General features: G+C 39.2%; 2 protein-coding genes across 4 annotated transcripts in view; both read right to left on the bottom strand.

The window, feature by feature from the left end:
* Positions 1–15128, bottom strand: part of Tbk1 (TANK binding kinase 1) — a 45246-nt gene extending 30118 nt beyond the window's left edge. Inside the window, exons 1-5 of one of the 2 annotated variants that reach the window (XM_048360317.1) lie at positions 14979–15128; positions 12048–12167; positions 7836–7976; positions 5083–5212; positions 1336–1517 (exon numbers count right to left, since the gene is read on the bottom strand). In XM_048360317.1, the coding sequence (XP_048216274.1) occupies positions 1336–1517; positions 5083–5212; positions 7836–7976; positions 12048–12134 (540 nt within the window). In that variant the 5' untranslated portion in view covers positions 12135–12167; positions 14979–15128. Of the gene's footprint in view, positions 1–1335; positions 1518–5082; positions 5215–7835; positions 7977–12047; positions 12168–14978 lie in introns of those variants that run through there. The other variant, XM_048360324.1, reaches the window with a different exon arrangement.
* A 751-nt stretch (positions 15129–15879) lies between these two features.
* Positions 15880–26612, bottom strand: part of Xpot (exportin for tRNA) — a 41579-nt gene continuing 30846 nt past the window's right edge. For both annotated transcript variants that reach the window (XM_048360306.1, XM_048360299.1), the window contains exons 23-25: positions 23906–23977; positions 20071–20127; positions 15880–18279 (exon numbers count right to left, since the gene is read on the bottom strand). In XM_048360306.1, the coding sequence (XP_048216263.1) occupies positions 18253–18279; positions 20071–20127; positions 23906–23977 (156 nt within the window). In that variant the 3' untranslated portion in view covers positions 15880–18252. The remainder of the gene's footprint in view (positions 18280–20070; positions 20128–23905; positions 23978–26612) is intronic.

Here is a 26612-nt window from a genome sequence, read left to right on the forward strand (position 1 = left end):
TGGGGAATCGAACCCAGGGCTTCAAGTATAGGAGGCAAGCACTCTTGCTACTAGGCCATATTCCCAGCCCTTAATTTATTATTATCTTTGCAAAACTTTAATATTCTGAATGTGGCTTATTCACTCATTAATGTTCTGGTTTCCCTATGAAAATGTGAGTTGAGAGGAGTGTTTACCACTGAAATCCCAGTGGAGAGCACAGTGCCTGGTACACAGTAGGAATACTTATGGAATAAATGAATGAAATCCCATTCTGAAGGGCTGGGGATATAGCCTACTGGCAAGAGTGCCTGCCTCGGATACACGAGGCCCTAGGTTCGATTCCCCAGCACCACATATACAGAAAACGGCCAGATGTGGCGCTATGGCTCAAGTGGCAGAGTGCTAGCCTTGAGCGGAAGAAGCCAGGGACAGTGCTCAGGCCCTGAGTCCAAGGCCCAGGACTGGCCAAAAAAAAAAAAAAAAAGAAATCCCATTCTGAGGCCTCCTATCTAATAGAATATAAAATATATCTATAAAATATATCAGTTTGAGAATATCTATTATTAGAACAATTTAAGCCTTAATTCACATCAGACAGAATAAATTTTATCCTTTGTCTAACAGAATCCAACTGCAAAAAGCATAGAATCTAAGATTCTAAGGTCAAAACCAGAGCCATGAATAACTATGGAAACTATATTTATAAACTTCTTAATTATATGCTAGAAGCATTTTCTTTTAAGTATATTTTCTCACTAACATTACATTAGGACACCTTTCCAACTACAGAGCTCTTCTAGCTTTCTACAACTTTAAGTTAGATACTTATGGAGGCATTTCATTTTTTGTACATTTCTAATAATAGTCCTTTTGGTCCTTCCATAATCAAGCTCCATCCCTTCCCCTCCCCACATAATTTTCTGTTTTATAAATATAATAAATTTTGCTCTACAGGATCTATCTATCTATCTATCTAGGACATCTATCTATAGTATTATGAATAACTTGTATTAATAACTATCCTCATCCAAAACTGGGAACCTATACTGGCTATATTCTTCTTCACTATGCAGATGGCTTTTAAGATACAAAGCCATTCCATTAGTAAAATTAAAAGATATGAGTGCTATAAAAGTCCTAAAAATCATTTTTTAAATGTTTTATTATAAAGGCCAAGAATTCTTAATAGAAAAATAACATAACATCATCCTTAGAAACCAATACCTCATTCTTTTTACACACACTCTTCATTATAATAGAAAATTCAATTTTTACAGTGAACTGGTTGACTCAACCATATTTGCAATAGACTAAGCTTTAAAAAAATGGAAATATTAGTGCTATATGACTTACCAAATATTCTTCAGTGCCATAGAGAGAAACAAATTGCTCATCATCCTCTAATTCTCTTGCTGCACCAAAATCTGTGAGTTTGTACACAGACTGTCCATCTTCCCCTATGACACGCATGATATTTCCTGGTTTGATATCACGGTGCACTATGCCATTTTCTCGGAGGTGATTCATTCCACCCACTTCAGTAATAAACATAAAGCAAAGGAAATCATAATGTAGGTAGGTATCTATGTGTACATGTATGTCTCAATTTAGTAGACAAAATACATTTGGGTTCAATCAAACTTTTACAAATTGGTTCAGTAATTTTACTCAAAGTAACAAAAGATCTTTCCATACACACATATACACACAGGTATAATATCTTATTTCAACTATGAAAGTTTTAAAATAGGAAGTTTAGAATGTGATTTAGTGGTAGAGTGCTTGCCTAGCATGCATGAAGCCCTGAGTTCGATTCCTCAGTACCACATAAACAGAAAAAAGCCAGAAGTGGCATGGTGGCTCAAGTGGTAGAATGCTAGCCTAGAACACAGAGAGGCTCAGGGACAGTACAAGTTCAAGCCCCAGGACACACACACACAAAGTTTTATAATAAGAATCAATAAGAATCAATGGGGGTATGGCTCAAGTGGTAAGGTACTATCTAATAAGCACATGACCCTGAGTTCAATTCCCAGTGCTGCTAGATGGTAAACAAGAGTACTGGACCATTTTGTGAAATAAAGGCAACTTTCACAGAGTGACTTTGCTGACTAGTCAGGCTCAGATTAAACAAGTTATACAGCTTAATTTGTTGGGGTGGTGGTGGTGAAAAATTTAATATCAAATCAATTTTTTATAATATTTCATAAGTAGAATGATCTTGAAACTTTTTTGGCATCACATAGATTTCTTTTCAGTTTTCATTAAAAGTGTATTATTATAAAGGTGATGTACAGAAGGGTTATAGTTAATGTTTCAAAAAATCACTATGGTCTAAAGAGTTCAACGTCTCTTTTGTCAGTGGCAAATGCTTGAACTCAGATCCTTGAACTTGCTAGGCAGGGCTCTACCTCTGAGCCATCCCCCTAGGCACTTCCCTGCACTGGTTATTTATTTAATTTGATTATTTTTGTGAGGGCTTGCACTTAGGGTCCCTTACTTAGTGTTTTTGCTCATTGCTGGCAGATTTGTCTGCCAGCTGGCAGCTGGCTCTGAAGCTTGTTCCTCAGTTCTCAGACTCCTAAGATAGCTAGGATTATAGGTATGAGCTACTTAGCGCCAGCTCCTTTGGTTATTTTTGAGATATGGTCTAACTGCCTACACTGGAATGTGCCTTATACCAAAATCCTCCTATATTTTGTTTCTTGAAATTGCTAGGATGAAAGGCATATGCCACCACATTTAGCTTCTTCTGCTGAAATGCAGTCTCACAGCCTTTTCTTTTGTTTATTTGTTTTGTTTTTGTTGCCAGTCCCAGGGCGTGGACTCAGGGTGTGGAGCACTGTCCCTGGCTTCTTTTCGCTCAAGGCTAGCACTCTACCTCTTGAACCACGGCACCACTTCCAGCTTTTTTCTATATATGTGGTGCTGGGGACCTGGGCTTCATGTATACGAGGCAAGCACTTTACCAGTAGGCCATATTCCCAGGCCCTCTCACAGCCTTTTCTGCCTAACCTGGCCTAGAACTATGATTCTCTCAATTTTGGCCTTCCTTGGAGGGAGGACAGGTGCAGGTCACTGTACCCAGCTACTGGTTGAAAATGGGATTTGCAATTCCTTGCTTGTCTTCTGAGCACTGTGATTATCGGCAATGACCATCAATGCCTCTAACATAACCAGGAAAAATTTAAAAATATGATCTTAAGTTACTTTTGGCTTTGTAGATAGATGTGGAAAATGTATAAATAAAAATTTCCAGGGCTGGGGATATAGCCTAGTGGCAAGAGTGCCTGCCTCGGATACACGAGGCCCTAGGTTCAATTCCCCAGCACCACATATACAGAAAAAACGGCCAGAAGCGGCGCTGTGGCTCAAGTGGCAGAGTGCTAGCCTTGAGTGGGAAGAAGCCAGGGACAGTGCTCAGGCCCTGAGTCCAAGGCCCAGGACTGGCCAAAAAAAAAAAATAAATAAATAAAAATTTCCAGAAAGATGCCAGTCTTTCACCATGGTTTTATACTTGCAAAGTGAGGAAGAAGTATAAAATTTAGGGAAGAAAATTCCCCAAAAGGTAAGACTCAATACATCAAATGGTAAAAAAGTAACAAAAAGCAGACAAAGTGTCAAGACTTTTATCTATAAAACACTATTACTTATATGCTTAGTACATTACAGAAAGCCCATTTACTTTTTTTTGCTTAATCATTTTTATTTTGTTTAAGTGATAAATAAATACAAGAGAATTTTCGGAGACCATTTTCTTTTTTTCTTTTCTTTTCTTTTTTTTTTGCCATCCTGGGCCTTAGATTCAGAGCCTGAGCACTGTCCCTGGCTTCTTTTTGCTCGTGCCACTTCTGCCCGTTTTCTATGTATGTGGTGCTGGGGAATTGAACCCAGGGTTTCATGTATATGAGGCAAGCACTCTTGCCACTAGGCCATATTCCCAGCCTACCTTTAATAATTTCCTTTTACTATTAAAGGCAAAAGTGGCTACAAGGCTAAAATTAAGCTACTGACTGATGGCAATGTCACCAACTGTAAATCTGAAGCATCAGTCTGATACCTGATGGTGATGAATATCCGAATTGAACACAGAAAGTTTAGAGGTTTCAATGAATAATCATTAAAACACAAGGCTTCCTATATACTTATAAAGGCTTCAATAACTATAATTCTGTTTTAAGCAGGCTGTATTGTTCCTCTTATTTTAATCTCATCTAAATAGTCTTCACTCTGTTTTGATATCAAGTCCAAAACTTTCCATTAACTTTATATCTTCTTTTTTATTTTTTTTGCTGGTCCTGGGCTCTGTCCCTGAGCTTTTCTGTGTTCAAGACTAGGGCTCTACTGCCACTTGAGCCACAGTGCTACTTCCAGCTTTTTCTAAATGGACTTTCCTGACCAGGCTGGCTTTGGACTATGATCCTCAGATCCTGGCCTCCATGGTAGCTAGGATTATAGGCATGTGCCACCGGTGCCCAGCCATTCTTTTTTTTTTTTTTTTTTTTGGTGTGGGGGAGTACTAAGGTTTGCAGGGGATCTATTGCTGAGTCATGCCTCCAGTCCTTTTTGCACTAATTATTTTTGAGATAAAGTATTCGTTTTTTGCAAGGACCCATGCCTATATTATGATCTTATTTTGTGCTTTCTGCCATAGCTGGGATAACAGACATTGACTACTGTGCCCTGCACATTTTGAAATGCAGTCTTGCAAATATTTTCTTGCATGGCTGGAACCAATCTCCCAATCTTAGCCTCCCTCATAGCTAGAATGGCAGACTTTTGCCATCATGCCCAGCTATTTGTTGAGAAGGAGATATCATTAGCTTTTCTGCTGGGGCTAGCTTCAAATCAATGATCTTCCCAGTTCAGCTTCCTAAGAAGCTAAAATTACAAGAGTGAACCACAGTCCCTAGTTACATTTTTTAAAGTGTATAACCAGTATTTTTTAATGTAGACAAGAATATAACAACAATTACCAGTAATTTTATAAGACTTCTTTATGGTACTCATGCTTTTTTGGGTTTTTTTAATGTAAGAAGTTTATTTGTGTATCCTGTCATTAAATCATATATATGTATTCATACAAATAAAAAAACATACCCACATCTCGTAAAACAATTAAAAATTCTGATTCTGGTAGTCCATAGGCATTAGATGGCTCTTCTAAAACAGTGTATAAACTTCCACATGGACAAAATTCCATAACGAGTACTTTATGTCTTGTTGTTGTCTGAAAAGAGAAATCATTGTTTGGAAATCAATATAAAAAAAGTTGGATTATATGGTAGTACTTAATCTGAGTTCATTTATACGTAGGATTTACTACCATGATGAAGGCACTTGGAATTGCTTCATTAAAATTTCTGTTAACTACATACATTTGAAATCCTTCAAAGAATGGAATCCTATCCTTAAACACTAATGGGTGGCAGGATGTCTGAGTGGTCCCTCTTACAGAAAAGTTCTGGTTTGCTTCATTTCCACCTGAGTTGATTTACTTTAAAGTCTGTTTTTAGTGTTCCACTGTTTATAAGATACATCAATGTAACAGTTTAATAAGGAAAAATAAATATCAAATTATATAATATATAGTGATCATAATATGACAATTTTAGAAATTAGATTTTTTTGTTGTTGTTGGTTGTGGGACTTGAACTCTGGGTCTGGATGCTGTCCCTAGCTCAAGGCTAGTGCTCTACCACTTGAGCCACAGCACCATTTCTGGTTTTCTGGTGGTTAACTGGAGATGAGTCTTACAGACTTTCCTCCCAAGGCTGGCTTTGAACTGTAATTCTCAGATCTCAGCCTCCTAAGTAGCTAGATTAAAGGTATGAGCCACCCATGCCCTGTGAAATTAGAAATTTGTTTGTATTTTTTGTTTGTACTGGGGCTTGAACTAAGGCCCTTATGCTTGCTAATTTGCCCACTCATGGCTCCCACTCTACCATGTGAGTCACTTTTCTAAGCCAATTTCTTTTAATTTATTTTTTGCTAGTCTTGGGAATTCTGACTCAGTAATCTGTACTAACCTCTATCAATGTGATTATTTTCTTTCTTTTTTTTTTTGCCAGTCCTGGACCTTGAACTCAGGGCCTGAGCACTGTCCCTGGCTTCTTTTTGCTCAAGGCTAGCATTCTGCCACTTGAGCCACAGTGCCACCTCTGGCCATTTTCTATATATGTGGTGCTGGGGAATAGAACCCAGGGCTTCATGTATATGAGGCAAGTACTCTACCACTAGGCCATATTCCCAGCCCCAACTGGCTTCCTTTAAGTGAAGAAATAATATATGTTGACTGTTGAAAATTTGGAAAATATACATAATTCTATCAACCTAGGGATAATTAGATTAACAGTTTGGTGGGGCTGGGGATATAGCCTAGTGGCAAGAGTGCCTGCCTCGGATACACGAGGCCCTAGGTTCGATTCCCCAGCACCACATATATAGAAAACGGCCAGAAGCGGCGCTGTGGCTCAAGTGGCAGAGTGCTAGCCTTGAGCGGGAAGAAGCCAGGGACAGTGCTCAGGCCCTGAGTCCAAGGCCCAGGACTGGCCAAAAAAAAAAAAAAACAGTTTGGTGTATTTTCTTTTGGTCTTTTTCCTATGGATCAAATTTTTAGTCCTAATTTCTTATATACTACTCTATATAGGTATGTCCTTGGGGACTCCTGAACTTGAGGCTGGTGTCTGAAGGGAGGATGCTTTCATGGAGACTATTCTCTGAACAGTATGTCAAACTCCTAGGCAGTTTGGTGTCAGAAGTCTTGGATTGGATTCGTGGTATGCTCAAGATGTTTGCTAGGTACTTGCTTAGCTAACAGAAGGCTGGAGTTCAATATCTAGTACTGTGTGGTGGGGCGAGGGGGAATCTCAGGTAGACTTGTTAGTCTAGAAGGCAATATGCTCTTAAACTTGTGTTTAGCTAACTGGGTAAACAGATATCATACATTTAATTTTCTCAACATTTTAACAAGTCTTTATTACAAACAACATACCAATGAACACTTATATGCATAAATTGTAGTTTATACTTGATTTGTTCCTACGAAATAATTACTAAAGATGAAATCACTAAAATAACGTATATAATCTACCAAACTGATTTTCCAAAGGGATAATTTTTAGTGCTTCCTTATATTAAAAAAAATTAGATTTCTATTCCCACTATTTCTACATTAAATATATCTTTACTTTTGCTACTTCACCTAAAAAGCAATCCTATCTTTTCTAACTAGACTCTGTATTGCTCTCTAGATTACTAGGATTTTTATCATTTATACAAACTTTCTTTGTTCTTCTTATAATTACATGAACTTAACTTTAGCTTTTCCTTGTGTTAGAAATAAAATAGGATACACTAAATTCTACATACTCTACTTTCTTAAACTATCTTTTTTCTGATGGTATTCTGTTCTTGTTTTGGAGGTATGGGGTTTCAATTCAGGGCCTTGAGTTCTAGCTAAGCTAGTGCTCTACAACTTGAGCTACATACACCTTCACTTTTACTTTTTGCTGGTATTTTGGAGATGGAGTCTATTTTGGTTTCTATTTTAGGGCTTAAACTCTGGGCCTGAGGGTTTTGGTTTTTTTTCCCCCAACAGCTGGCACTCTACCTCTTGAGCCACACCTCCAGTTCTAGCTTTTGGCGGCTAAGTGGAGGTAAGAGTTACATATATTTTTCTGACTGGACTGGCTTTGAGCTGCAAGTCTCAGATCTCATCCTTCAGAATAGCTAGGGTTATAGGACTAAGCCACAATGCCCAGCTTTCTAATCTGTTTTTAATATGAAATCGTTACCTTCTGAATCATAAATATAATAAACATAATAAGATTAACTAAAGCTTGACTACTTACCTCTTCTTCAATAGCAAATAATTTGACAATATTTTTGTGATTGAGTTTTTTTAGCACTTCAAATTCTCTCATTTGAACATCCACTGGACGAAGGAAGCTTATGTTATTAAATACTTTGATAGCAAATAAATCACCAGTTTTCTACAAGAATAAGAACAGAAAGTCACTAGAACTATCACAATTCATAGTTCTTATAGTAGAACATCGAGCATCCTTTAAACAGTTAATTTACTATGACTCTTGACTTTTAAAAATAGTTGACCCAATTAACCGCTCAATATATCTTTCAAATTGTATATTTGGGGGATGGAGAGGATGGCCTGAGAGAAAGCAAGAGAAGAGTGACATTGTCCCAAAAGAAATGTACTTTACCTGACTTACCTAGCTCTAACCCCTCTGTACATCACCTTTCTAACAACAATAATTTTTTTTTTTTTTTTTGCCAGTCCTTGGACTCAGGGCCTGAGCACTGTGCCTGGCTTCTTTTTGCTCAAGGCTAGCACTCTGCCACTTGAGCCGCAGCGCCACTTCTGGCCATTTTCTGTATATGTGGTGCTGGGGAATTGAACCGAGGGCTTCGTGTATACGAGGCAAGCGCTTGCCACTAGGCCATATCCCCAGCCCCAACAATAAGTTTTTAATTGTATATTTTTGGAATTTTCAAAAGGCTATTTTCCCTAATAAGATGAATAAAACACATTATGGCTGGCTAGTGGCACAGACAGTCATTAGATGTCAGAAGATAAAAGCTTGAAGTTTCACTTTCAAATGTCTTCTGGCTAAGAAATTGAAAGTGAAACTTGTTGTTAGTATACCTAACTTTTCAGAACTACTTCTTGGCTTGTGTGCATGTATTCTCTCTTACACACACACGGGGGGAGGGGAGAGTGGGGGTTGGAGAAATGAGGTTCAAGTGTATTTCCTGGTCAAATCACACCACTGCTTCCCTGAGATAACTTCATGCACCTCCACAAGATACCTGGGGCAGTTTGTTCCTTCAATGACCACATCTGGAAGGTTAAAGGCATGTCCTCTTTTCACTTCTACTGAATACCCGCACACTCTGTGCTCACTCTCTTATGGTCTACTGAAGTAGACACACACAGCAGTGGCTGGCACAGAGTGTCAATGGTACAAAATAAACACATATATTTCAGGTACCATCACATTTGCATGGTCTTCAAACTAATCTTACTCTAAATTCTTTTTGAGACAGGCTTACTTCATCTCAATCGCGCAGATCAGGAAGCTTCTTCCTCGGGGTCAATCCAGATTCTTTTGAGTTCAGCCTTTCCCCCCATTTATCCCAGATCATTCTCGTTGGGGTTCAAGCATGCCCTGTTTAATGATCTTTTATGGCTCTGAGTGTACTGTAGTACAAAACAGATTTCACCACCACCAGTCATCATTCTTCCTTTGCTTCAGACTGTAGTCTTTTTCTTAAAACTCCTACACAGCTTTTTATAATCCCATCTCTCAAGGTCGCTATTTGAAGGCCACTACTAGTCACACCAAATATGCAGAGATATACACTCCTTCCAAAGGAAAATGGCCATGAACTGCTTTTAGTTAATATGAAAAGATGACAAGAAAGATTTGAAGTTCAACTATGCTGTTTTTCCATTCATTCAGCTGGGATAAAGACACTGCCAAACCTAAAAGTCATCTAACCAAGAGTTTATGGACACTGGCCTCAAGTTCATCCTGAAATAAGCAGATTCCTTAGACAGGAGCAACCCAAGGAATATAATACAATATTACAATGTACCCACTGAGTTAAGGGCCAGTATTTCCAAATTTTTGTAGTCCATCGTAATATGAGGTTTCTAGCATACATGTAGTTACATACATGGTTATCACTTACATGCACACACACCACACACACAGTAGCTAAAGGTAACTTAATGATAAGAAAGAACACACTAGAATAACGTGTACTGCATTTAAGGACTGGACCATTGTGAATAGTAATATAACAGGGGTAACAACAGGATTTTCCAGTCCTGTAAACAGTTAAGGGAAAGTAGGATTTGTTTGTTTTAGTATAGTCCTAATTACTTAAAATTGATGTCACTAAGAACAAATGCGGTTTCCTAAAATACATCACTGAGAAGACTATTAGGGACACTAATCTGGGTCTTAGCAACTTTTAAAATAAATTTGTATACTACCTCACAAATCCTTCCTTCAGATTTGAAATCTCTATTTTTGATTTAAAATCCTTCTTACCTTAGACTTACACACTATACTGGAAAGAAGTGTATCTTTATTTCTTTGATTAATTTCAGGTTGTCTCCTATGATAGGCTAGTTTCTACTCATTCATTTACTTATTCTTCATTCAATAAACATTCCCTGAGTACCTGTGATGTGTAGGCACTTACACAAAGGACACTGAGTAACAAAGGCCCGCTACAGAATCAGAGGGGAAAATGCTAAAAGCTGACCACATGACACGTGTGATTCATACTCTATGTGCCACAGAGGCTGTTTATAACCATGTTCTTTCCTGGAGGAAATAGTCCTTCCCCCACATGCCATGCCTAACGGTCACTGACAGAACTGACTGATAATCTCAGAGACATGAAAGGAAGATAATTCTTTCCTAGATTTTAATCATCTAGAGCCCCCATTTCTGAAAATAATTTAGAAGGATTCAATCATTTAAACAAATTCATAGTATTAAAAAACAGTGATTAATTACATTTAAAAAGGAGGGTTTTCCCCCCCCACTTGCCAGTCCTGGGGCTTGGACTCAGGGCCTGAACACTGTTCCTGGCTTCTTTTTGCTCAAAGCTAATAATACTCTACCACTTGAGCCACAGTGCCACTTCCAGCCTTTTCTTTCTTTCTTTTTTTTTTTAATTTCTTTATTGTCCAAGTGATGCACAGAGGGGTTACAGTTTTACATATAAGGCAGTAAGTACATTTCTTACCCACCTTGTTACCTCCTCCCTCATTTTTCTCCCGCCTTCCCTCTCCCCATGAGTTGTACAGTTGGTTTACACCGTATAGTTTTGTAAAGTATTGCTGTTGCATTTGTTTTGTCTTTTTATCTTTTGTCTCTTGATTTTGGTATTCCCTTTCCCTTCCCTAGTTCCAATACATGTACATACAATATCCAGGGTACTAAACTCAGTTACAGTGATATCAGGGGTCAAACCACACATCCCCGCTTTTGGGCATCTACCCAAAAGATTACAAGCAAGACCACATTAAAGCCACTAGCACAACTATGTTCATCACAGCACAATTTGTCATTGCTCAAATACTTCCAGCCTTTTCTGTTTATGTGGTACTGAGGAATCGAACCTAGGGCTTTATGCATGCAAGGCAAACACTTTACCACTAAGCCATATTCCGAGCCCCCAAAAAGGAGTTTTTAAGCCCTATTATATTCTCAGCTTAAAAAACAGGATAGAAGATTTAATTATCTCTAATTTCTTTATTTTAAATTATCCTTATCCTTCAATTTAGACTAGACAAAAATCCTTTTAGCTCTTGACGTGCTTCTTGGATTATCCCTTTTACTTCCTTTTCTATTACCAAGTTCTGATTACCGCACAGGCTTTTAACCTTGGGATCCTTGTTGAGGATCTCTTTATTCCACTCTACTTTGTGAGATACCATCTTTGTGGGCATACAAACCCATGGTATAGCAAATCAGTTTTAGTGAGCTCACTCACTAGTATCAGGGAGGTCAATGAGTGGAAAGAATTAAAAGGCACAAAAGTAAAGTTATGTTCTTCAGTCCCTTTTTTTCTTCCAGTCCGGGGGCTTGAACTCAGGACCTGGGCTGTCTCTGAGCCTCTCTGTGCTCAAGACTAGCGCTCTACACCACTTGAGCTACAGTGCCATTTCCAGCTTTTTTCGAGTAGTTTAAGAGTCCCTGGGACTTTCCTGCCTGGGCTGGCTTTGGACCATGACCCTGATATCTCAGCCTCTTGAGTAGCTAGGATTACAGGCATCAACCACTGGTGCCCAGCTCCAGTCACTTTTTAATCAACCTTTTTTTTTTTCCTTCTTCATTCTGTAACTTTGCCACCATTGGGTAAATGTGTTCACTGTTTCTGACACAAGCTAAATTCTAAATCACCACAACAATTTTCAAACATTTGTCTAGACAAAAGAATCAAAATTACTAAGTCACTCAGTTTACTACAACTGTGCTTCCCAAAATAAATTAAAAAGAATTGAAAGTCACTGTGCTTACCTTATGTCTTCCACGAAAGACATTTGCAGTAGCTCCTTGGCCCAAGATATCAGATAAAAGCCACAGATGATTAGAAGTGCTCTGCATCTCTGCTTAGTCAGTCAATACTTGTGTTATACACTAAGGAAAAGAAAATATTTGCATGTATGTTTTAAGGGAATGGTACAGTTAAAAACATGTTAGCTATTTTTAATGTTACGTGACTATCCTAATTATTTACTGCTATACTGAAGTGTAAAAAAACTAACTTGCCAGCAAAAAAAAAAAGTATATTTATTTATTTATTTATTTATTTTTGGTCAGCTGTGGGGCTTGAACTCAAGGGCCTGGGTGCTGTTCCTGAGGACTTTTGCTCAAGACCAGCGCTGTACCAATTTGAGCCACAGTTCTACTTCTAGTTTTTGAAGGGTTAATCGGAGATAAAGAGTCTCATGGGGAGTTTATGCCTAAGTTGGCTTAGAACTGAAATCCTCAGATCTCAGCCTCCTGAGTAGCTAGGATTATAGGCATGAACAACAAGTAATAGGCTACTCTCCAGCAATATGAAAGGATAACATGTTGTGTGGGTGCTGAAAAAAACAAGCCAATTGCATGTTATATTTTCAACTTAATCACATCATAGAAACCAAAGAAATGTTCATTTTCCTACTTTGGTCTTTGACAAAAAGTGGTGTAATTACTTAGCTACTTCAAAGATTAGTCAATAATAACTTCCACTTTTTTTTTTTTTTTGCCCTGGGCACTGTCCCTGAGCTTCTTCTGCTCAAGCTGGCACTGTATCACTTGAGCCACAGTGCCTGCTTTTTCTGTGTATGTGGTGCTGAGGAATTGGAACTCAGGGCCTCATGCATACCAGGCAAGCACTCTACCACTAAGCACATTCCCAGCTGACATTCTTTTTTATTTTTCTGAAACAGTGTTTCACTATGCATCCCAGGCAAGCCTTGAATTTGCAACTCTCCTGCCTCAGCTTCCCATGTACTAAGAGATAGATTATATATTAAAAAATTTAACCTAAAGAAAAACTGCTGGGCTCTGTAATCTTAGTCACTCAAAGAGGCTGAGATCTGAGGTCAAAGCTTGGGTAGGAAAATCCATGAGACTCTTATCTCCAAATAACCACCACCCCCCCCAAAAAAAGGAAGTAGAGCTGTGGCTCAAATGATGCAGTATGAGCCTTGATTTAAAAAAAAAAAGAAAGAAAGAAAGAAAGAAGGAAGCTGGGAATATGGCCTAGTGGCAAGAGTGCTTGCCTCATATACATGAAGCCCTGGGTTTGATTCCCCAGCACCACATACATAGAAAACGAAGTGGCACTGTGGCTCAAGTGGCAGAGTGCTAGCCTTGAGCAAAGAGAAGCCAGGGACAGTGCTCAGGCCCTGAGTTCAAAGCCACAGGACTGGCAAAAAACAAAAAACAAAACTGCTACCATGTCAGATCACAATATAATCTTAATACCCTTTCACAGTAAGCTAGAACAGAATACGGTTTGCTGGATTGAGTATTCCATGTTGAAATAAGGAAATTACAAGAAGGTAATATGTAGGATATAAAATTCATTGGAAACACGTAGAATGGCTAGGAATGTAAAATTTCAAAAATTTCTGTGTACAAACATGTATTTACATAATTTTACCACCCATCTAATTTAGCCAAGAAATTTTATGTACATCGACTTGCTGGAGATATGCAATAAAAATTTAATTCTCTTTCCCAATAAAGAACACACATTTTCCCATTTACTGCATTCCACTTGAGGCGATAGCTCCAATATCTCAAGGGAATCCTCCTTAACAAATGGAGCTTTGCCTTTGCAGCTAACTAAGTGGCAAACTGTATCATTAAGTACTTGTGTGTATCTAGTGGATACTATAAAACCCAATTATCAACTAAGCTATCTGCTTTCTCTATATGCTGACATCAAAACACAGCTCTACAACAGTGATCCGAGGAAATGTCTTTTTGAAACTATCAGTAAACCCAGCAGGCTAAATAAAACATGACTCAGCACACCCACCAGGTGCTTACTAAATAAATCTTCCTTAATTTTGACAACCATATAGGTAGGCACTCAACAAGTATATTAGTGGTGATATGGTCTAAGTCCATTTCCTTTTACCTGCCAAAACGAAAGTTACAAAGGATGAAAACAGGTTTGGTGACAAGGCCTATGGACAAAGTTCCAGGATTTCAAAACTCAACCACAATGATAACCATTCATCTATCCATACTAGAGTACAGGTTCCCAGGAAAGGTGGGGAGGTCAGTTTGGGGGTTATGCACTTGACAGTCACTAGAGAGAATTTGTTTGGCGGCTACCTACTAAAAATGTCTGAGAAGTGGGTTAGAAAATACAGCCACATATAATGAGGAGCTAACAAACAGTAGGGAATTTGCATGTTGTGTATTTAAAAAAAAAACACGTCACATCATTGAGACCAAGGAGGAATATCTTGTTAATTATCTGGAAGATCTGATAAATCAGTCCATTTAAAAACTCCGCATCGGTCAACGCTCGGGAAGAGGGGACGGGGGGGGGGGGGGGGGGGGAGGGAGGAGTCCAACTCCACGGGAAAGGCCGCCCTTCCCCCGCCGCGGGGGTCAGGCCCAGACCCGGTCACCCGCCCGGGCTTGTCCTCCGCGTACCCACCGCGGCCGCAGAACCTGACAGGGCCGGGGGCTCGGGTGAGAGAACCTGCGGGGAGAAGGGCCCGGCCGGAGACTTCACACCCGCTCCGGGCTTCGCGGGCAGAGGGAGGCGGAGTCCGCGCAGAGCTCGGCCTCAGGTCAGCGCGGGGTTTGCCAGGTCGCCCACCTGGTCGCTGATCTGACTCAGCATGCCGCCATCCCAAAGCAGCAGCCAGACGCCGTAGGCCGCAGCGCCCGATCCCGCGTGGCTTCAGTCTCACCCCCCGCGCTTACCCCACTTACCAAGCCGAGTCTCGCCCGCGCCGCGCCACCGCCAGCGGGCTCCGGCCGCCTTCCAGCGCCCCAGGCTACTTCCGGCTTCGCTAGCCCTGGCCGGGGGCCACGTGACCTGACCGACAGCCGGCGCGTGCGCACTCCTGCCCGCCGCTGAGTCCAAAACACAGCGACTGCCTCCGCCGCAGGGCGAGAGCTCCTACCGGCCGTAGAGGTGGCGACTGTAGGAGGGCGGCCCCGCCTCACTCCGCAGCCCGGTGCAGTTCGGGAGCACCGTCCACATCCCTGCAACAGCAAATCCCGCCCAGTTCTGGAGCCCGAGAGCTGCTGATGGGGAACTAATTGATTGCAAACATTCTCACAATGACAGGTAGGCAGAGTGCTGGACGCGTGAGACTAAAGAGGGAACTGTCACAGCCTAGAGGGATAAGAAGTGGTCTTTTAAATTTAAGAGTCCACTCTGGCTTCCATGGAGCCAGATTATCCCCTTACCGGTGGGAAGTGAAATTCTTAATCTTTTGACCTCATTTCCTCCTTCCTAAAATGGCAATAAATCTCAATGTCCAACAATCTAACTAAAACCAGCACTAACATCTGCTCAAAAGCAGCTGTTTCCTAGAAACGGGTCCTTTCCGTACACGTGAGCACATAGGGAAGGTAAAGACTTGGTGATGCATGGACCAGTTTGCACGTGGGGCAAGAACGCTTGCAGAACAGTAATTCAGCAAACACCAAGTGGAGGAAACCACTGCAAGAGTGGCTCTAAGCAGAACTTTTAACTGGCATAGACCCAGGGTTGTATCTCTGCCTGTAACTGGCTATAAGCAAATGTTCCTCCCTCTCTAGGCTTCAGTGTGTGTCTGTGTGTTTATCAAATTCACAATGGAGTTTAAAAAAAAATCCATTCCAATGAGTTCTTACAAAGGAAATTAATTTATTAGAATTTTAAACTTTTGAGATGAAATCATTTTAACAGCAAATCTCTTCACCGCTTACAATTTCAACAGTTTCAGTTACTGAATAACAAGAGAAGCCTGTCAAAGTTTCTCCTGGTAGTAAAACTCCCAGCTCAAAGTTGTGGGAGGAAATGTGGCTGAGCTCAAGAACTTACCATATCATAAATGATTAAAATGCCACAGTACTATTTAAAAAGGTCAAGCCACTTGTGAAACATTAGCATTAAGATTTAAATAAGCTGTTAGGCACAGGACTTAATCAGGTACCATAAAACCCCGTGGTTCCTTAGTCAAGTCACCCAAATTCTTAAGTCTTGCCTCGTTATCCCATGTGTAACAAGTGAGAGTCACCCTTGGGACAAGTTACTTGGGAGTTTGCATTCTGAAATAAGATAATTAATAATGTGATTGTTTCCTGATTGTGATGGTGCTTGGAGAAATATCAAGGAACGATGGGAATTAATATACATTATATATAATATGAAATTTATTTTTTATTTACACACTTGATTTCCATGTCCTGACTTCTCAGCCCTAAAACACACATAATTCTGAAGGGTTTTAAGGACCTACATATGGAATGAATAGTATAGCATACAAGCTAGTATCAAAGCCTCAATGTGCTAGCTACTGTAATAAGTTCATGTTTAACTCATTGAATTCTTAATGAGTTATGAGGTAGCTACCATTAATTCCCCCACTTATGAGAGACAAACTAAGGCAGGATGAAGTTATTTAATGTACTCAAGATTCTAAAACCAGTTACTGCCATTACTGGCATTTGAACTACTTACTCTGAGTGGGGAGGCCATATTCTAGAAATTCTTTACTATCCTACGCTACGATTGAGTATATTCTCAGTAATTTCTACTTTTGCAATAGAGGAAACTTTTCTTTTCCACAGTACAAGGGAACCAAGCAAAGAAACACCAAACTTTCACTTATCTATTCATAAAAACATTTTAAGTATAATATACATTTGATTGATCTATTTTTATAGTTAAATGTAAATTTTATTAACTATAAGTTTATTCCATGATCTAAGGAAAATATCAAAGTCTCTTCTGGAATAAAACACAGAAAAAGACTCATAATTTACACAATTTAGTATAAAATTCTAGGGATCTTACAGGCCACTGAAGTTTATCAACAAAACCACTAGGCAACACATTAGCTAAAAGTAAAAACAAAAACATTTTCCCCTTTACTCTTTATGGTGCTAGGTACTGAACTAGGTACTCAAACAAGAGCCCACCAAGTCACAACCCAAATCCCATTAAAGGCTTAATTGGGCTTTCATTTTAAACTTAAATGTTTGTAGTTATTCTGCTGCTCAGTTTTGTCCTATGTCTCCCTTCCAATGCTACTACTGATATTATTTTTCTCTTGCTCTCTTTAGTAGCTATGGATAAACATGAGGAAAGGCAGGGAAAGTACTTTATAGTAACTAAGCACTAGCTGATTATTTACAATCTTCATAAATATAAGTACACTGTGCTCTAAAGTACATCCAGTGACAGAGGAAAAACATGATTATTTTTACTTCTATGAACACATTCTAATTATTTTAAAGAGGACTTCTTTAACAGATAACCTTTTAGGAGCATATTAAATGAACTAAGGCATCCACACTCTAATTTGGAAACCTTCAAATTGGAAATAACAGTGATTAAGATGAGAAAATAAGGCTAAAATATTTATAATAATCCAGAAAAGACTTGGGAAATTTCACTACATAAATTTATTTTTATATAAAAATGTATTAACACCCTCACCTACTTTTAGATCAGTTAATTTATGAACCCATTCTCTTGTAGAATACACATTGGCATTGAAACAGTTTAAAGAAATGTAATGGCTATCTACAAAATGTTAGTTGTGACTGTTGTATTCATCCCATATTTTATGTGTTTGCACATATAAAAGGAAACTAAAAAAATCTTCAAACTTTATATTCAGCAATTTTTTCCCTAAAAAAGTACACTGTTGTCCATTGCTATGCTCTTATAAAGGACATCAGTTTCAAATAAAGGAAAATACAACAGCTAAGGTACTAGGATAAGATAACTCTGCTGTGTTTTAACAGCATTTTTACATAAAACAATTTGAGCTGGCATGCAAGCAACTTTTATTGTTGTCACACACCTGTATTTAGGGAAAATTACACCCATTTTACATAAAAATCTCAATGCCTATACTGCGGTAAGCTCAGAACAATGTTTCTTAAAAAAAAAAAAAAAAGACCAGTGTGAATGGCACATAAAAACGACTTCTTTATAATTAACTGGAATTCCTGATCATGAAGTAGGCACGGGAAAATCCAGTCTTTAGGGCTTTGCTCTCTGGAAGAACACCTGTAAATAAATGTTTGATATTAATTCAAATGTCAGAAAATCTCTCATGTCAAGAATGATTCTAAATTCCCAAAACATTGTTACTCTCTACTTGTTACATACAAAAATGTACCCTGGGGCTGGGAATATGGCCTAGTGGTAGACTGCTTGCCCCCTATACATGAAGCCCTTGGTTCAATTTCCTCAGCACCACATACATAGAAAAGGCCAGAAGGGGCGCTGTGGCTCAAGTGGTAGAGTGCTAGCCTTGAGCAAAAAGAAGCCAGGGACAGTGCTCAGGCCCTGAGTTCAAGCTCCAGGACTGGCAAATAAATAAATAAATAAATAAATAATTGCCATTACTCAATTGGGAAAGTAGTAATAAACAATATAACTCTCTGGCAGATCCAAGGGGTCAGAGGAAATGTTCTGTGAGGAACTATTTATTGATTGACACTACAAAATTAACACTGTGAAATTATATTTTGAGGGAAAAAAATGTCAAAACAGAAGCCCAAATCTTGAAGAAATTTATTTATTTGGTGATTATAAGGTACTTCCACTTCAGTACTTGAGGCTAGAGGATATGCTAGATACTGGGCCAGTATTACATACTATCATCAACAACGAGGTACATGTTAAGTGATTACCAAAAATAGTAAATAGTAGGCAGTGAAGTCATTGTGGACAAGGATCATATTTAGCATTATATCCCCAATGCTGAGATCTGACATTCATCTGAAAAATAATCTAAATGCATAGAAAAGCTGAGTGTGGTAGTTTGTGCCTCTAATCTTGGCACTGGGGAGACTGGGACAGGAAAACCAGTTTCAGGCCAGCCTGGGCTACATAAAGACTGTGTCTAAACAAACAAACATGGCAAAGAAAATAGTAATTATATGAGCAAATAAGAACTTGATAAGGAGCCATGATTAAGGTAAGCCTAGAAGAATAAAGAGAATAAAAACTGCTACTAAAATAGGAATTCTGAGGAACAAAAGGAGTAGCAAAGATAGTTTCTGCAAGAGAAATCAGAAATAAAATTTAAGATTAGAACATGAAGAAAAATTAAATACTAAACAAAAAAACATGAAGCCGTTTTATTCCAGGAAAAGGGAACGATTGTGAAAAGACTGTTTGAAAGATTAGGCTGGGTAAAACAAGTGAGAGAAGGTCAAAGTGAGAAAGCATGTGAAGTCTACCCAAAGATGGGGAAAGGGTCAGTAGGACTGAGGTCAACTGAGTATGAAGGGAGAAGGGAGCAGAAAAAATGAACTTCACGACAGGGTTTTTGCTCTGTAGCCCAGGAAGGCCTGAACTTCCTCTTGAGCCTCTCCCCCACCCCCTCAACTCCCCAAGTAAACATCTGGCTTCAGGTGCTTTCTTAAGGTTCTAGGGTTTGAACTCAGGGCTATACACCCTCCAGCCCAAAGTGTTGAATGTTTTTAAATGTGAATAGAGCCTTATGGCCAAATCTGAGGATATTCCTTTTTTTCTATTGTACAATTAAAATGTTTCACATTAGGATATAAGCAAATAACTTATATTTCTGTTGTATTTTTAAATGCTTCCTTCCAACTTAATCTGGATAACTATCATTGAACATTTCTTATTCTCTCCTACTTTTCTATTAAGCATCAGAAAACTGTCCATAAAAACTGCACACATGTAACTTTAAATGATCATATGCAAGACTTTAGTGGTTTCACGGAAGCTCTATTATTACAGACTCTAAGAAACAGCCTCTATGTTTCAATGTATTCTCCTGTTATTTAACTGTTTGAAGCTGAGATTTTTTTCACAAATACATACCTTTAAGTAATTTTTAAAAACTTTAGCATCAGGCTGCTGAAGTGCTTGACAAAACTCCTGGGGTGGGAATGAGGTAAGGCAGGGAAAACAAGGAAAAGGACAATCAATATGTTTGCATTAAATCCATCTTAATCAAACCCATAGTATATCCTTTTGTAAAAACCTGTGATGAAAAACAAGACTTCCACCTTGACCACTTTTACATGTATAGTACAGTCGTGTTAAACTACGTACATATAGCACATCTCTAAAGGTTTTTTCATCTTCAGAACCAAAATTCTATGCCTATTAGAACATAAGGCCTATAAAGAAGGAAAACTGAAGTTTCTTTATAATTACCTTTTTATGGTCAGTAATGGGGCTTGAAATTAGGGCCTGGGCAATTTCTCTCAGATTTTTTGTTCAAGTTATTAGCACTCTACAATTTTGAGCCACAATGCCACATCTAGTTTTCTGGTGGTTAATTGGAGACACAAGTCTCACAGATTTTCTTGCCTGGCTGGGCTGGCTTCGAACCACAATCCTCATCTCAGCCTCCTGAATAGCTAAGATTACAGATATAAGGCACCAACTGGTCCTGGGGCTTGAACTCGACCTGGGCTCTGTCCCTGAGTTTCCTTTTGCTCAAGCTTGGCATTCTATCACTTTGAACCACACAGTGCCACTTCTGGTTTTCTAGTTAATTGCAGTTAAGAGTCTCACACAATTTCCTGTGGATGGTGATTCAAAGCCAGCCCAGGCAGGAAATTCTTTTTGAACAACAATCCTCAGATTGCTAGGATTTCAAGCGCCAGCCACCAGGACCAGGCTTTAAAAAAAATATTTTTTATTTGCCAGTCCTGGGGCTTGAACTTTGGGCCTGAACTCTGTCCCTGAGCTTCTTTGGCTCAAGGGTAGTGCTCTACCACCTGAACCATAGCACCACTTCCAACTTTTTCTGAGTAGTTTACTGGAGATAAGAGTCTTACAGACCTTCCTGCCTGGGCTAGCTTCTAACTGTGATCCTCAGATCTCAGTATCCTGAGCAGTTAGAATTACAGGAGTGAGCTACCAGCACCCAGATCTTTATAGTTACCTTTAAGTACAGAATTATAGACTTGGGCACTATCCCAAAGCATTTTTTGCTCAATGTTATTAGTGTTCTACCACCTGAGCTACAGCTCCACTTCTGACTTTTGGAATTTTATTGGAGATACAGTCTCATAAACCTTCCTGCCTGGGCTAGCTTCAAACCGCAGTCCTTAGATCTCAGCCTCCTGAATAGCTAGGATTACAGGTGTGGGCCCACCAGTGACTGGTTCACTATATAAACTTTTCAGAGCATTCTTGTTTTTCTCCCAGTGCTGGGTATGGAACTCAGAGCCTTACACATGCTAAGCAAGCAATTTTACTAGTTATAGCTCCAGACCAAAAAACTTCTTAAAATCATAGTTGAAACACCCAGGATTAAAATGTCCTTACTATCTAAAAGGATCCAACAGTAAGAAATGGTGCCTAGAAAAAGTAGGGTGAGGTCTTCCTGTAGTAGCATTTTCTACTCTCTTGTCTTCCCCTTCTTGCTCACTTGCCATTATGCCCAGGAAGAGGAATTGCAGTACTTATGGTAACTAGAGGTCAGCAATTTGGTAAAGGTCATGATGGTGAATTATAAAACATGCAGGGATCTGGGCACAAGCACCAAAACAATTCATGTTTTCAACATGGCTCAAATGTAATTTTAAAAAATGTTCAGTACAGATCATGATACTTATAAACATGACACCATCAGCCTTCGTGTGATTCTGTTTAGATAGTGGAAAGCAGGTCCAAGTGGATGTAGAGATCAAGAGCAATAAGTTGATCACAGAGCTATCAAAAAAGAAATAGTAGAAGAGAATGAGGACACTCTCGAAAAACAAGTGGGAGAGAAAGTTGTTCACGCTGGTCTTAAAGTATTTCTGTGGGAATCCAATATGAATGGAAGGGTGAGTACACTACTCAAGACTAGTGCTGTTACCCAAGGAGACGATGGAACTATGACTGAGGTCTAGGCACACACCTGGGCAGGAAGTGATACCCTATGTGTAAAAATAACCAACTGTCTAGTAAGTACAAGGCCCCTTAAACTTCAGTACAGCCAAAAGAAAAAGAGCCAGGCATTGGTGGTTCATGCCTATAATCTTCACTACTCAAGAGGCAGAGATCTGAGGATCACTGTTCAAAGCCAGCCCAGACAGGTAAGTCTGTGGGACTCATTTCCAATTAACCACCAGAAAACTGAAGTAAGGCTATGGCTGAAATGAAATAGTAGAGCACTAGTCTTGAGCAGAAAATCTAAGGGGAATAGCACTCAGGCCCTGAGTTCAAGCCCCATGATCAATTGACAAACAAAACAAAACCCAATCAAACAAACAAAAAAAACCACCCCCACAAATAAAAAGCTAGGAAACAACAGCAGCTGGGTGCAGTGGTACAAGAAGCCCAAAGGAGAATGCAGTGATTTAGAAACTAACCTGCAACTCATCTCAAAAGAAAACAAAATAAATAAACACAAAAAATTCCCAACTACATAAAAGACTTAGTTGGTGAAGATATGTAGATATTAGAACTGCTGCACATTGTTGATGATGCAAAATTGAGCAGCTGAAATGAGTATATTCCTCTCCTTTCACTTTTGTGTGTGTGTGTGTGTGTATGCCTTAATACAAACTGATAAACGATTGAAAAAAAGTATTCACATGTAGAATTTTTTTCTTACAAGAGTAAACTGAAACCAACCAACCAAAACACTGTTAAGAAACAAACCTTAGAATATACACAACCTTATTAACCTCCATGTGCTCTTAGACACAAATCTTCAGACCTTTTTTCTTTTTTTTGCAGTGTTAAGGATCAACTCTCCCCGACCCCCACCGCCCCATGTTATTTTGGCATGCCAGACAAGCTCTCTAGCACTGAGCCACAACTCCAGCTCCAGAAGATTTTCTATTGGTTACAGTTCCCTTGGCAGTCTAGGAAAGCCCACTCAGATTTAGAATCATTTTAGGATGTTTAAAATGCATAAAATATAATCACTGCAGGATTAAAAAGGAAAGTAGTTATAAAACTAAAGTGTGGTGAAAGGACTTATCCCTTAGTAGGTGACATAAACTTCAATATAGTGATATTATATAAACACTTCAAGATATCTGTGGAAACCTAGGTAGACAAAGTAATAGTATTACTACTACTACTACCACCACTACTACGGTAATCTGTCATTCACACAATGGTAGGAAATTAAATTTCTGGTAGAGGTTAGAGAAAATAAAACCACATATATATGCATATGCATACACACACACACACGCACACACACATTTTTCTCCTATTCAACTTAAATGTGGTCTCCTGGCTAGTGGAATACTTTGTCTTGTTTTTTGGTGCCAGTATTGGAGCCGGGCTTTTTTGCTCAAGGCAGGCGTTTTTACCACTTGAGCCACATCTTCACTTCTGGCTTTGTGCTGACTAATGGAGGCTCTTGGATTTGGCTATGTGAGTGGGCTTTGAACCAGGATCCTCAGATCTCCACCTCTTGAGTAGTTAGCTCCTACCATCTGGCATGAAGTACTCTTGATGTTATAAAATATAACAACAATGAGAATGCAGTCTGGCGCTCTCTCTCTCTGACTTTCCTGCCTGGGCTAGCTTTGAACTGCAATCCTCGGATCAAAATTTCTTGGGTAGTTAGGATTACAGCCGTGAGCCACCAGTTCCTGGCTCAGTATGGTTTTCTTGCACTAAAATTTCAATTGAAGGATATACTCATATTGACTTAATTAAAATTAAGATCTAACTTTACCAGGAAAGTGCTTACCTGAATTATTTCTGGAGCTACTTGCAAAGAAGGCAAATATTCTTGTTGAAGATACTGAACACATTCTGGACCCTACAATAAAGAATAATTACAACCAAGCTATTTTCTTTTTGGACATTAATAACATTTAGAAATTGGAACAAAACACACACACACACACACACACACACACTTTAATGGCAACAGATTAAAACTTTGTTATCTCAGAACCCAAGTTTCTCCATCTGAAAAATAAGGTTAGGGGGCTGGGAATATGGCCTAGTGGCAAGAGTGCTTGCCTCGTATACATGAAGCCCTGGGTTTGATTCCTCAGCACCACATATATAGAAAACAGCCAGAAGTGGCATTGTGGCTCAAGTGGCAGAGTGCTAGCCTTGAGCAAAAAAAGAAGCCACAGACGCAATGCTCAGGCCCTGAATTCAAGGCCCAGGACTGGCAAAAAAAAAATTTTTTTTAAATATATATGGTTAATAGGGGCTGAGGATACAGATCAGTGATAAAGCACTTGTGAAGCAACAAAGTTTAGAATACCTCTTAGAATTCATTATATAATATCATGACTAGTGTTAAGTACTGCTAAAGACTGTTTCTAAATCTAGGCCACAAAGGTAAAACTGTCCATGCGCTGAAAAGGGACAGCAGAGATAGGTGCCCCTTTCAGTCTCCCACTGGGTGAATTATAGATGTCTGTGGGATGGAGGGAAGCCTCCAAGTAGTGAGCAGTGCCAGGATAACAACTATCTTTAGAAACTAAAGTACAGGCAAATAAGGAGGAACAAAATATGATAGAAAATAACAGCTCTAAAAGCACATCTTTCTTTTCCCATTCAATAAGGGATATAGTAGCCAGATATAATAGATGAGGAAACCAATAACCAGGAAATGTGGGAATTGCTTGTTTGCAGCTGATTAAACTTCTACTAAAAGCACTTAAAAGTCACCAAACTTGAGACCACTGACCACCAAGAGAGATTATCCAGTACACATTCCATTCATCCATCCACATCTATATCTTTATCTTTATGGGGGTGATGGGGAATAAGCTTGGTAGAAGGAACAGAGAACTCTTACAAACCAACCCCTAAACCTTGCCCCCTTCCCAGCTTCTACAAAAAAAAAAACCTAGGATACAATTTGAAAATGATTTTCCTTTAGCAATTTCACTTTTAAATCTGAGTCAGTTACCAAAATCAAATGAATCCATCCTTTTTCTAGTGAACTGTTTGCATTAACACCTCAATTTAGTGTTTAATATTACTGCTCCTCAAAGGATTTCTTCACGTTCATTTTCTTGATTCCTCGCTCTGTAAGCCAGTAAGTCTAATTCTCAACTTAAGGAGAGGAGATCTGTTAACTGAGGGGAGCTAACACAGCATTGTACCTTTCTTTCCTTTTCCTTTGGTTTACCCTCTTTTAAATACAACATCGCTTTAATTCTGTGTTTAAATTAGGATTCTATGGACAAGACAAATATTTTTCAACTATAAAAAGCATTCTAACTTCTTTTCACTCCCCATCTACCTCAAGTCTCCAGCACGGAACAATGTCACTGATCTCTCTCCTAAGCTCCTTACTTTTTAATTCCCATAATACACTTGGTCCTAGGTTCTACCTCTGGGTTGCTGGACTCTTGAATTAAAGTCATAGTTTCTTTCACTCCCATCACTTCACGAAATACCAAAGTGAAATTCACATTTAGATAAACCTCCTTCACACCTATATTCCAACCAGCTCTCTGAATGTTTTTTCCCACCTCGCTAACCTAAATTACAACACTAATGCCTACTGGCTTTCTAACAGAAGGCTTAAAAAACTGTATAGCCCAGACTGGCCTTGCACACTTAATTCTTCTGCCACTGCCACCCAAGTGCTGGGATTGCAGGTGTATCCCACTGTGCCTGGCTTAAACAAGGCTTTTAAACATGTATTCTCATTACTTTTTAGCTATTCTTCTGCCACCATGTTAGCTCAACAAGAAAACCCATTTTCTAGCATCTCTGATTTGTCACACAATCAGTTAACTACCCAGAGTACTAGTTTTCCCTCTTTTGTCAGTTTAACCAATATATATTAGTTTTAAGAGCCTCCCCGCCCCCCCAATAGCTTGCCTAAATTGTTCCTGGGGCAAACACTGTTTTTTCAGCTTTAGTCCTACAAATTGTATATGTCTTTATTAAAGTTATTTATGCAGTGGTCTCTTGGATGCTGAGCTCTACCAATATAGGGGATATTTATTAACTTTTGTTTATATTTTCTGCTGCCCTAAAACACACATCCTTTATCCTAATACATAGCAGCTATAGAGAAAATTCTGAATTGAAAACTTTCCCAATCTCTTAACACACACACACTCTCCCTCCCTCAAGCTTAGAGTGTGGAGCTACAGAGCTACAAAGGGACAAACAAGTCAGAGATTATGCTCAGGAGAAGGGAACTGCTGATTTCTAGCTGACTGCAGCTAGGAGGAAAGGCTGGTCTCAAGCTGGCTCTACAGTTATAAGAGAAGTTGGAGATAGGAATTTTCTTCAAGAACAAAAGTGGCTGGGGGGCTGGGGATATAGCCTAGTGGCAAGAGTGCCTGCCTCGGATACACGAGGCCCTAGGTTCGATTCCCCAGCACCACATATACAGAAAACGGCCAGAAGCGGCGCTGTGGCTCAAGTGGCAGAGTGCTAGCCTTGAGCGGGAAGAAGCCAGGGACAGTGCT

The sequence above is a fragment of the Perognathus longimembris genome, chromosome 1, assembly GCF_023159225.1.
Source record: "Perognathus longimembris pacificus isolate PPM17 chromosome 1, ASM2315922v1, whole genome shotgun sequence".
Taxonomy (NCBI): Eukaryota; Metazoa; Chordata; class Mammalia; order Rodentia; family Heteromyidae; genus Perognathus; species Perognathus longimembris.